Source organism: Quercus suber, unplaced genomic scaffold (assembly GCF_002906115.3).
Source record: "Quercus suber isolate HL8 unplaced genomic scaffold, Cork oak 2.0 scaffold_169, whole genome shotgun sequence".
Taxonomy (NCBI): domain Eukaryota; kingdom Viridiplantae; phylum Streptophyta; class Magnoliopsida; order Fagales; family Fagaceae; genus Quercus; species Quercus suber.
Genome location: NW_027069629.1, coordinates 1,180,461 through 1,191,908, shown reverse-complemented (window position 1 = coordinate 1,191,908; position 11,448 = coordinate 1,180,461). Strand labels below are relative to the sequence as shown.

The window sequence follows — 11,448 nt, the reverse complement described above, 5'->3', positions numbered from 1 at the left end:
GCGTGGCAATTCATGTGGACCTCGGCTCCTTAAGATCATAGCTCCGACCCTTTTAACAAAACCCGGTCCACCCACCCGTGTTGTTTAAAACCCGGTTGTTTTTTGGTTTGTTTTTTTCTAAACTCAAACAAAGTACTATGTTCTTTGTCTCTCTCACTGTGTATCTCTCACTGTAAATGGCAAAGGTTATGTTTCGTAATCTTCGTAGAGCTTCTTCACTTCTCAGAGTCTCACTTCCTCTCAGGTACTCTCTCTCTATCTCTCTATCTTTTTGTTTTGCTTATGTATTTATGGTTTCTTTTTACTATTTCCACGCCATTTTTGTCTTCAACACCCAGGAATCAGGTTTTCTCAATGAATCAAATTTTGTTTTTGTTTTTTGTTTCTTTGTTTTCTCATTCCAAATGCTGTATCTAGTTATGCCCTTTGATGGGTTTTTGGAGAAAATTGATTTTTGGCTTGTGGGAAAGTTCGCTAGGAAGATGGGAGGAATGGTGAACAAAGAAATAGGGGAAATTTATGATGAGAATGAAAGATTACTATTATTAGTTTTCAATGCAATGCACACACGCGCATAAACCCATTTGTATCCTAAACAAATATCATGTTTTCTTACTATTGTTTCCCACTATTTTTACTATCTTCCATGAATTTTCTCTCCATCCAAATGATTAATTCTAACAACCCCCATCAATTAAATTTAGGTTTTAGCCCCTAAACTTTAGCCCATGAGCTCCCGATCGCATCTAGTCCCTTAGATGTCATGGCCAAACAAAATATTGATCAAGGACCTCATCAAATTGAGCTCCTAATAAACTTAAAGTGATTGATTTTATTCTGGCAAACTTAAAGTGAACTGTTTTAGTTTAAAAACTAAAAGAGTAAAAGTGATCACTTTAAGTTTATTATGGACTAAAAATGACCACTTTAAAGTTCAGGAACTAAAATCGCTAATTAACTGAAGTTTAGGGACCAACAATGTGTTTTGACCTTAAATTTAAAACCCATTATTGGATTATCCACAATGTATGTGTGTGTGTATGTTTATCAATCTGTATGAACCTCTGGGTTGTGAAAGTTGGCCTGGAAAATAGGAATATGGTGGGGAACTTAGTAAAAAACAGAATTGTAATGAGGGAAGCTAAAAGAGAATGGAAGACTTATTATATGAAGATATGAACTCCTATTTCCTATATACATAATAGTTTTATTCTTCCAAGTTGATTTTTTTCTATTTTACAGGTCAAATTTCGAAGCCCAGGAATCAATTTTCATAATAACCAAGCACTTTCTACCACTCAACCAAACAAGCCCTTCGTGGGCTTACAGAAACTTAAGCCATGGTTCGGTGAATCTTGTGATATCACAAGGAAAGCCTAAGTTTGAAACACATGAGGTGGATCCTCCCAAGAAGCACAAATGGCAGACTAAGAAGAGGCTGAAGATGCAGAGGAAGAAGGAGAAGCAGAAGAGAAAATCAGCCAATAAGAGGGACCCACGTTATCTCGGTGTAAAGGGGAAGAAGAAGCAGAAGTTTGCAAATGCCGAGGAAAGAATTAAGTACAAGCTTGAAAAGGTGATATATTGATAATTAAATAGTAATTTTTTGCTGTAAAAGCTTGTTTGATAAATTTTGATTATATCAGTAGTTGATAAGGAAACCTGAATCATATGCTTGTGGTAACATTATAATTTTGTATAATGTTGAATTTCTCTGCAAAATTGGTCCTTTCTTTACTTGATGTTATTCTTTTTAGTTCATGATTTTGCTTATAGACATGTCATGACTTTAGGGGGAAAGTGATAATGGCTTAGCCAAAATGTTGTGAGCAAGAATAATGAGGAAAGTGTGGAGTGCTCGCTTTGCCTCATCCTATATTAAGGAACCGTAAAAAATAAAAATTTAAAAAAAAAAATTATAAGTAGTTTCTGCGGTGAAGTTGGTGATGCCAAAGACAGTGAAAGACTTGCTTCAATGTTGGCATTGCATTTCCAAGACCTTCCAGAACAGAGTTTGGAATGTTGCTCCCTCTTGTTTAATGTGACATGTGTGTAGAGAGAAAGGAATAGGAGGACTTTTGAGTATCAGGAACTATCTGTAGGGAGATTTGAATCTCAGTTCCTGGGGGCATTATTCTATTGGCTGTCTTTGGACGCGAGTAGATCATCAACATTGCACGATGTTATTGACATATCATATTTTTAACTGTTTTTAAGGAAACATGGGTGTACGACCAGTAAACTCCATTAGTTTCCCATGTTCATTTTTTATTTTTAATAAAAATATTATTTCCTATCAAAATATGACATCTCAATGAAGAAATATAATAGAACTTTTTCTATGATAAGTTGTTTGCCAACACTTAGCAAAGGAGGTTAGGACAAGTATGTAGATGTAGGGTATTTGCGTCCAAGAAAATAGAGATTTATGTTCGGTGTAGGGCAAATTAGGGAATTTGTCTCCCCTTGATTAACACATTCTGGGACTAATAAAAGCTCCCTTAACAACCAATTCAATCCATTCACTATTAACATAGCCAAGATTTGATAGACATTTCCAAGTAGACTAAAAGGTCTATAGTTCTTCACATTGGAGGCCCCTCCAAGATAAGAGCAATAAAAGTGGCATTTAAAAAATTTTCAAACGTACCTTGTTTATAAAGTGATGAAAAACAGGTATGATGTCTTCTTTCACAATATATCAACCAGCTTGGAGAGAAGGTCAATGAAAAGACATCTGGGTCAGTTGCTTTGTCTCCATTCTTTTTTTTTTTTTTTTTTTTTTTTGATAGGTAATCAGAGAAACTATTATTAATGAGAATAAAAGAAAGTACAAGTTGTTCATGATGATGAACAACAAGGAATAGTAAACACAAACAACAAAACAAAATAGAGGGAAAATCAAAAAGATAAACTAAGGGAACACATAAACTCTGAAGGAGACGAAAAATCAGTAAAGCCCCAACAACGAGACCACTCAAAAAGACAACCCATTCATACTTTTAATTGCTGCCAATACTTCCCTATCTTCACTCCCTTTCCAATCAACCTTGTCATTTGCAATATCTTTCAACTGAAGACCATCCAATAAACAATTTCATTCCATTATAAGTACAAGTCTTTGTAGTATTGGATGATACCTTCGTTGATTTCCTCCTGATACTCCATACCTCTGTAATAGCTCTCCCAAAGATAAGCTCCCAATGTAATCATTACATTGTTGTGAACTGGCCAATCAATGAAAAAACTTACTATTTTTGTCTCCCTCCCTCAACCAAAAATCCCTATTTCTATCTCTTGACTTCCTCCATTGGCATAAATTTTGCTGGTTCTTCTCTTTCCTCTTCTCTTCTGCATCTAGCCTCAGTAGATAAAACACTAGTTTCCTCTCCGAATTTAGCCCCTGAATTTTCCACACAAGTTTTTTTTTCTAGTTCTGACATCACCAAACTCTTCTTTGGGTCCTCCTTCAATGCTCTCAAATTGTTGGCCAAAACAAAGTTTGGGTCCCCATCAAAATGATAGGATTCCCACCATTGCCTCACCTTCTCCCTAAAGCTGTCTAGCTTCAACCAATATTCTCAAATTTGAAATGAGCCATGAGCCTTGTAATTCAACTGGAAGGCATCCAGGGTTCAATTCCCTCCTTCCCCAACTATTGAATTATCAAAATATATATATATATTTTTTTTTTTTAATTTCAAATTTGAAATGGGTTTTTGTCTCCCTAGAGAATGGTCTGAATTGGTGCAAGGAAGCAAACTCTGAAGTTCATTGGGAAATTATTTCTCTCGCCCATGTGAAACAAGAAACTGATCCAGTCTTGACATAATGACAACTCTTGATTGTTAGAGCAAGTAAATTTTCCTCCCCTTTGGGGCAGATCTATTAGGCTATTCTCCTAGATAAAATCAAAAAAATCCCACTTGGCTGGGGAAGTTCTCCCCACACCACTATTAGTCTTTCACTAGGAAAGCTGAATTCATTTAGTCTCCCACTATGCACTAAGGCAATCCCACCAGCTGTAAAATGACTAAATGCCCATCAGTTCTTCACACAGTAAACCTTTGTCGTGATCTGAGTTGGAGCCATACATCCCCCAAGAAAAAACCCAATCAAAATTCCCAACCTCACAATTAAACTTACATTTAATGGAGAATCCACCCTTTGCCATCTCAGTCTTCTCCACCACTCTTCTATCCCATAACAGCAGGATGCCACCCGAGGCTCCTTTTGTCTACATGTGTTGTGGTAGGTTAGAGTTTAGTAGGATTTGTGAGTTGGAGTTTAGAGTTGTAGAAGAAAGGGTTAGTGCTCAAAATTGACTAGGGTTTGATGACTTTTTATGGCTATTTTGATAGAGAAAGTATATGGATTCTTGTGGTTTTGATAGGCAAGAGGATGGGCAGTTGGGGTTGCAAGGAAAAAGAAAAAAGAGAAGGGAAAGAGAGAGAAAGAATGATAAGGATTAAGGTCAGCAAAGTCCTCAATACTCTAAAAAAACACTCAATGATTATATTATTCAACCCCGTCTTATTTGAGTATAATAAGACACTTATATAGTTCATACATCCAACCTTTTCTCATAGAACTGGGACTCCTCCTTTGACTTGTAAACCAAACAAGAGAGATCAAAAAATTCTAACAAGTTTGAAAAAGAATAACAGCCACTAGCAACTATTCAATCTTAAAGGGTCTTCATTGGTAGTAGATTTAACTCTGAAGTTGTTCTTCACAAACTTTGAAACTCCATGCATTTGATGCTGTCTTAAACTCAATTATTAAGGTTAATTTCCAATTCTGAAAAATGAGTAGCCGTTTTAAATTATTATAGTCAGTTTCTGGATTTCTGTGTAAAATTGCATGCTAAATACATTTCCCCAGTTTTCAATTTTTTCCCAATGCTGAAAATGTTGAAATCTTATCCACAAAGGATTTTATGACTAAAGGTTTCGGCTTAAATAAATAAGTATTTGAATTCTCTGAATCTGAGGATGTTTTGTTTGTATAGACTTTTAGGATGGCTAATACAAAGGTTGATATCTTAGCTTAGCAGAGAACTTCTTCCATAGGTATGTTTTTTGGGGAGATTTATCCTGTTTTAGCAGAAGCTTGTGCAATGTCTTCTGTCTCTGTCTTCTCTCTTTCAGCTCTTTCTTGGTTTTTCCATGTAAGGTGATCTCTTCCACCTGCTCGTGCTGTCTCTTCTCTTAAGTGTCTTCTTTCTTATGAATAAAGAAAGAATAGGGAAATTCATTGGAAACTAAGTCAATTAGTTTAAGGCAAAGATAATAATACCATCTTTTGTCAAATGGAAAATGCAAAGAGAAGAGGCAATATTGTCTATGCTCATTATGATTGCAAGAGATTGAAGACAAAGAAAGCATTACAGTTTAGAAATTCCAGGAACAACAACAGTTAGTAAGGGTAAAAAATAATTCCTGATTTTCTTGCATGCTGTTCAAGCATTAAGCCTTGCTCTTTTCATTAGTCTTAATGTTATCCTTGGTTGATATCTTCTCACTTCAGGCTAAAATTAAGGAAGCTATGCTGATTGAAAGATTGAAGCGTTATGAAGTTCCCCAAGCTCAGGGTCCAGTGGTAAAGCCCCATGAGCTGACTGGGGAGGAGCGGTTTTATATGAAAAAAATGGCCCAAAAGAGGTCTAATTATGTGCCAATCGGTAGAAGAGGAATATTTGGAGGTGTTATTCTTAATATGCATATGCATTGGAAGAAACATGAAACTGTTAAGGTCATTTGCAATTCTTGTAAACCTGGGCAAGCGCAGGAGTATGCACAAGAAATTGCTAGATTGAGCGGTGGCATCCCTATTCAGATTATTGGAGATGACGTCATAATATTTTATCGAGGAAAAGACTATGTCCAGCCAGAAGTTATGTCGCCTATAGATACATTATCCAAGAAAAGGGTGTGTTTTCCAACTTTCAATCTTTTCAGATAATTTACATCTTTATTTTCATAAGTATATACTGTAGCACACTTTTAACTATTATCCCTTATAGTTCCAATCTGTGACCAGGAAACCCTGTTATAGTCAGTGGCAAAGCCACCAAAAAAAAAAGAGTTCAATGTTGCCAAGGTTATATGGTAATAATGAAAAATTTTAGAGTCATTAACTTATCTGAATAATAATATATCTTGACAATTCACACTCTACTGACAAGACAATAAAAGTCACAAGTTGATTTGGCTCTATGTTTTTTTATAAGTACTTTGACTTTATGTATATATCATAAGGATGGAAAATTAATCAATACTGTGTTAATTTGTGTAGCTCACTAAGTAAGATCTACCATTGATATACATAAAGTATAAGTTTACCATTGTCATTAATATTACATTCACTAACTTTTTAAACAACCTTGATCTCGCTTTTATTGATATCTGTATTTTTAAAGGAATTGAATGATAAAAAAGGAATTGTTAAAGGTATGTGAAGACAATATTTGGAGCTATAGAATTATAATTAAGTGGCTCTATGTCTATAAATTGATAGTCATATGACATAAATGACAAATTATGAACTATTAGTTTTATTAAAATTTTAGTTATAAATGACCAATATAAAATATAAGATATTATTAAACATTCAAGGGTGTCCCAAAAAAGACATTTTTTCCCCTAAATGGAGGTAGCCTTGAGAGAAAAAACACACACACAAAAATTAACAGAAATTTTCACTTTTATTTTTTAATTTAATTATAGAATGGAGGTAGTGCAAAATGATCTCAATATTAATTCATTGGAACTCAGCATTCATGAAAAGGAGATGATTGCTGCTGAAATGATGGTAATATGACCTGCACCATTCCTTAGTACCAATGAGCTAGTGTCTTGAATTGAGATTATGGACCCACTTGATGCATGTGTAACTTACCAATAAAAAAAAAAATATTCTTGGCTCATAACCTGTTATAACACTAGAAATCTGTAGATACAAGTATAAGAAATCTTCCAAATTTTACATTGAGATGAGCAGGCTTATTCTGGAGGCTTCAGAGAAATTCATTTGTGATTCATCTATACACTAAAATACAAGTTTATCAATCCATGGAAAAATGATTGATCTAATTTATAAAGGGTTCTCTTGCATTAGACGCTCTCAGTGTCGGAAATCAGGTGGTGGCCACGAATCAATTCCTGCTGTAAGATGATATCTAATACTGACCTAGAATTGAAACTACAGTATGTGTCGTGGTGGTAATTTGAAATTATTTCAAATAAACCCTAATGCATAATGTATTGAAAGAACATAATGAATTGAAGATGAAAGTAAGTCTTAAGCTTTTTGGCCTTTGGATTGACTTTTGACTCTCTTTTTGGGCTATAGTCTTCCAAGATTCTATTGACAGATAAAATTAGCTACCACACATCAACATTAACAGGCTCTATCCCACTTCATTTTGGTGGTCTCATAATGTTACCAACTCTATTAATTTTTGTCCTGTTAATTTTCTGTTTGCTGTAAGTGCTTTTGTTATGAAGCATGTAAAAGTTATGGCTGGTCCCAGATAGGCTGATTAAGTCTGTTTTCTCCCATTCACAGGCACTTGAAAAATCCAAGTATGAGCAATCACTTGAATCTGTGCGGCGCTTCATTGCTATTGCTGACAAGGAATTAGAGCTCTATTACAGGCACATTGCACTTTATGGTGACCCAAATGATAGGAATCCCATTTCCATCTTGGACGAGCCAAGAAAAGCCCATAAGAAATCAGGGAAATATGAAAAGAAAAGCCTTGATTCAACTAGTGATTGCTTTCACACAGCCCTTTCAGATACAGAAGCAGATTCCACAGATGTATCAGAAAGTGAAGATGAGGATTTATCTACAAGTGAATCATATTCTAATAATGACAGCATATGTTATTCTAATGATGAAGAAAAAGAACCAAGCTCTTCTATGTTGGAAGGGAGCTCCAATACAATATTAGGGTCGCCACCAATGTTTGAGAATAAATATGATTCTGATAATCAAAATTTCCTAAGAGAACACATTATAGACATGAAAAATTAAATTGAATTTCTTATTTCTCTCTCCCATATTATGCAAAAAGCTGAGGCACACTTGGCTTGATAAGCACCAATATCATTTTTTAAAATTATCTTGTGGAAGATGCTTACATTCCTAGCTTGTAAATATCATTTTTTAATAATAATAATAATCTTGTGGAAGATGCTGACTAATTTAACTAGAGATACAGGTTTTTATTTCAGTCATCTATTGCTATGGCATGGCTTAAAATGGGTAATTAGCCATATTGTTAGCGTTGGAGTGGGCTAGTTGCATTAGATCAATTTTTGCAATGATATGAGCCTGTAAAAATTATGTAGTTACTGCCATTTTGTCTGGGACAGAGTGACTACTGACCAGTCTATCTTTAAGTCTTATGATCCTAACTGAAGGATTGAATAGACGTCTATCTTTAACAAGGACAAACTAATAACATAGGAGCATCTGCAATCTCCCCTAGAAATCCTTTACGCCAAGTGTGTACTAGGCACCACTTTGGTTTTCTCCTTCCAAGGACTCTTAACCATTTTGTCTTGAGTGGTCCAGAAAAGGAGGCTCCTAGCTCAAGGAGCATGGGCTCAACATGTTCATCTCTGCTAGAATATTATGTTCTGTAGTAAAATCCATTCCAGCATGCTATGTGACATTTTTTGTAGTTTGGTTTGTTTCCATTCAACAATGGCCAAGGCTTCTACTTGAGCCAAATGTCATTCCACACCTTCAATGTATGTCCCATACAATCCTACTTTCTATATGAGAATGTATGATTCGACAATTAGGTGAGAATTCACACTTAATCCATATAAAATTTTGTATAAATTATATATTTGGTCCACAATCTTTAACTTTTGTTTCAAAATTATCCTTGCACATTAAAATGTTTCACCAATTTCTGTTTCAAAATATTCTTTATACTTTAAAACGTCTAACTACAATTTCTATACTTTCAAAATTACCTTTATTATGGTAAACAGAATTAATGTCACATCTTAGGTTTCACGTCATCAAAGTGATCTCAGGTTAGAACTCTATTTGTTATGTCAACATTTTTTTTTTTCATCAAACGTAAGGATTTTTTGAAACATTTTTTGATTTTCAAAGGATAATGACCAAATATGTAATTTAATCTAAGATTGTAAATTTAATTGGTAAAATCATTTGATATCATAGCAAAGATATAACATTGTTGTCTCAAAAAAAAAAAAAAAAGAGATATAACATTTTTAGATCTTTAACTTAGTAAGTCCTTTCGATTTTGTACCGTAAAATTTTGAGATCGAATCTTATCCATTTTAAAAATGAAAATTTAAGAAATGATAGAGATACCCCAACCATTAAAAGGAAAGAAAAAAAAAATGGGACTTCAAAAAATATGATGAACCTAACAATATAATTCAGGGAATATGTTCTCGAAAGAGATATATGTAATTGGGTTTGGGATGTACATGAGTACATCTTTTCTTTGTGTAATGGACTCGTCCACTAATTATGCAATCATGGAATCTGGTCCCTCTCACCATGTCAACGTCCTATTGCAGTTTGCAAGCAAACTAAACTCTTTTGACATGCATATGCATATGGTACATGAAAATGAATTCACGGAATTCCTTTTCTTCATCATAAAAAGGCTCTACTTCTTCCACCAAGTTACACTTTCTAATTGGAATCAGTAGGAAAAAATGTTCTTTTGCACTTTGCTATTAAGAATGTTATCTTGTCTTGTTTAGAATGTAGACTTCTTGGTACCTTGCTACCCCTCCTTTTTAGCAGCTAAAAATCCTAGTAAACATCATTTCTCAACTTTAACGTGTAAACATCATTTCTCAACTTGATGAAGCGTGTCCACCATCCAAGAACGAGAACTTCATAATTTCTGGGAATCAAGATTCTCCAAACTACTTTTCCCCCAAAGTTCAATCAATAATTGATAACAACTGTGTTGCATCATTTTCAAATCCTCAACAGCAGTACTCTCCAATTTGGTCACATATAACAGTTGTTAGTTGAGTAAGGGAACGCATTATTGTGTGCTATAGTACCTGTTTAGATGGCTGCATGGTGAAATTAAGCTGTTTTGTACAACTCTTTCAAAAATCTTCTTCTTCTTTTTTTTAATGTATAATTGTATTTTTATCCTATTCATTTTTTAAGCTCAATAAACCAACAAAAATAAACTCTCTCAAATAAATACCAAATAGTATATGCACAAGTGCACAAATTTCTAGCATAGATGCGTCTATTGGTGTTTTTGATGTAGGTAGTGATTAAACCTTAATTATATTATTCGACGACAAAATACTTTACCAGTTAAGTTAACTAGAACCTGCTTGACAATATATATACAAGTGCACAAATTTCTAACATAGATAACTCTATTGATGTTTTTAATATAGATAATGATTGAACCTCAAACATATTATCCAATGACAAAAAAAATTATCAATTGAATTAACTAAAACCCGCTTGATAATTTCAACGCTAAAACTGGGTAACAATGTGCAAGTGATTATTATCATGCAAATGTCCCCTAATTCTAGAGTTGCAAAATACCATTCCAAGTTCAAGTTCCTAAACAGTTCTTTGAAAGGCTAAAAGTTGTTGAATCAAACAAAAGTGCCAATAAATTTGGGCTCAAGTCACGTGCGTCCCAGCTGAGGCACGTGAAGCAGCTCCTGGACCCCTCACTCAGCACACAATTTGACATGATTATCCATTGTTTTTTTTTTAAGGTCCAATTATTATGAGAGCGTTTGGATTGCGCGTTGCGCGTCCATGTTTCCTCTCATCCGTGTTTTCCCTACTTTTTTTTTTTTTTTTTGGCCGCATAGTTTGACTCTGAGAAACAAATGTGAACAGTGTGTGCACTGTTTACACACTGTGTATGCACAAAAAATATTAAAAATACGTCCCGTACTATTTATACATTTAAAAATTATTTTGCTACAGTATTTTCAGTTTTCAGTTTTCAGTTTCAGCAACAATAAATTCAATCCAAGGAATTTAAAAATTAATGGTGTCCTTACTCCTAACTCCAAGGATTTCTCCTCATTTTGTTGTCCTTACTTCAAGTTGAGTGGATTACAACTAAAAAATTTGTTTGTCGTTTCTCAACAAAGGGAAATTATAATTAATTAATTATATGCACAGAACTGTTTGTCACCTTCTTGAATATTTTTTTTTTTTTTTAATTTTATATTGTTCTGAGTTCATTTTTTTTACTGGTGGCGCCACCGCGCCACTGTTTTTTCTTAAGCTATATACGGCCCACAGCTAAAAATGATTAAAAGTTGCGGATATAAATTGTTTTATAAAAGTTACACTTTTGTTGACCAGCAATGAAAACCTTTTGTTATTTTTTTTTTTTTTTTTTTTTTTTTTTCTTTATGTCTCAAAAAAAAAAAAAAAAAAGTT

General features: G+C 34.0%; 1 protein-coding gene across 1 annotated transcript; it reads left to right on the top strand.

Annotated features, from left to right (window-relative positions):
- Positions 1-101: 101 nt before the first annotated feature.
- LOC112033520 (uncharacterized CRM domain-containing protein At3g25440, chloroplastic) lies at positions 102-8,064 on the top strand. Its single transcript, XM_024066293.2, has 4 exons — positions 102-244; positions 1,243-1,576; positions 5,530-5,931; positions 7,570-8,064. Exons 1-4 carry the CDS (start codon positions 177-179, stop codon positions 8,038-8,040), a joined length of 1,275 nt encoding a protein of 424 aa, XP_023922061.1. The 5' UTR covers positions 102-176; the 3' UTR covers positions 8,041-8,064.
- Positions 8,065-11,448: the final 3,384 nt, after the last annotated feature.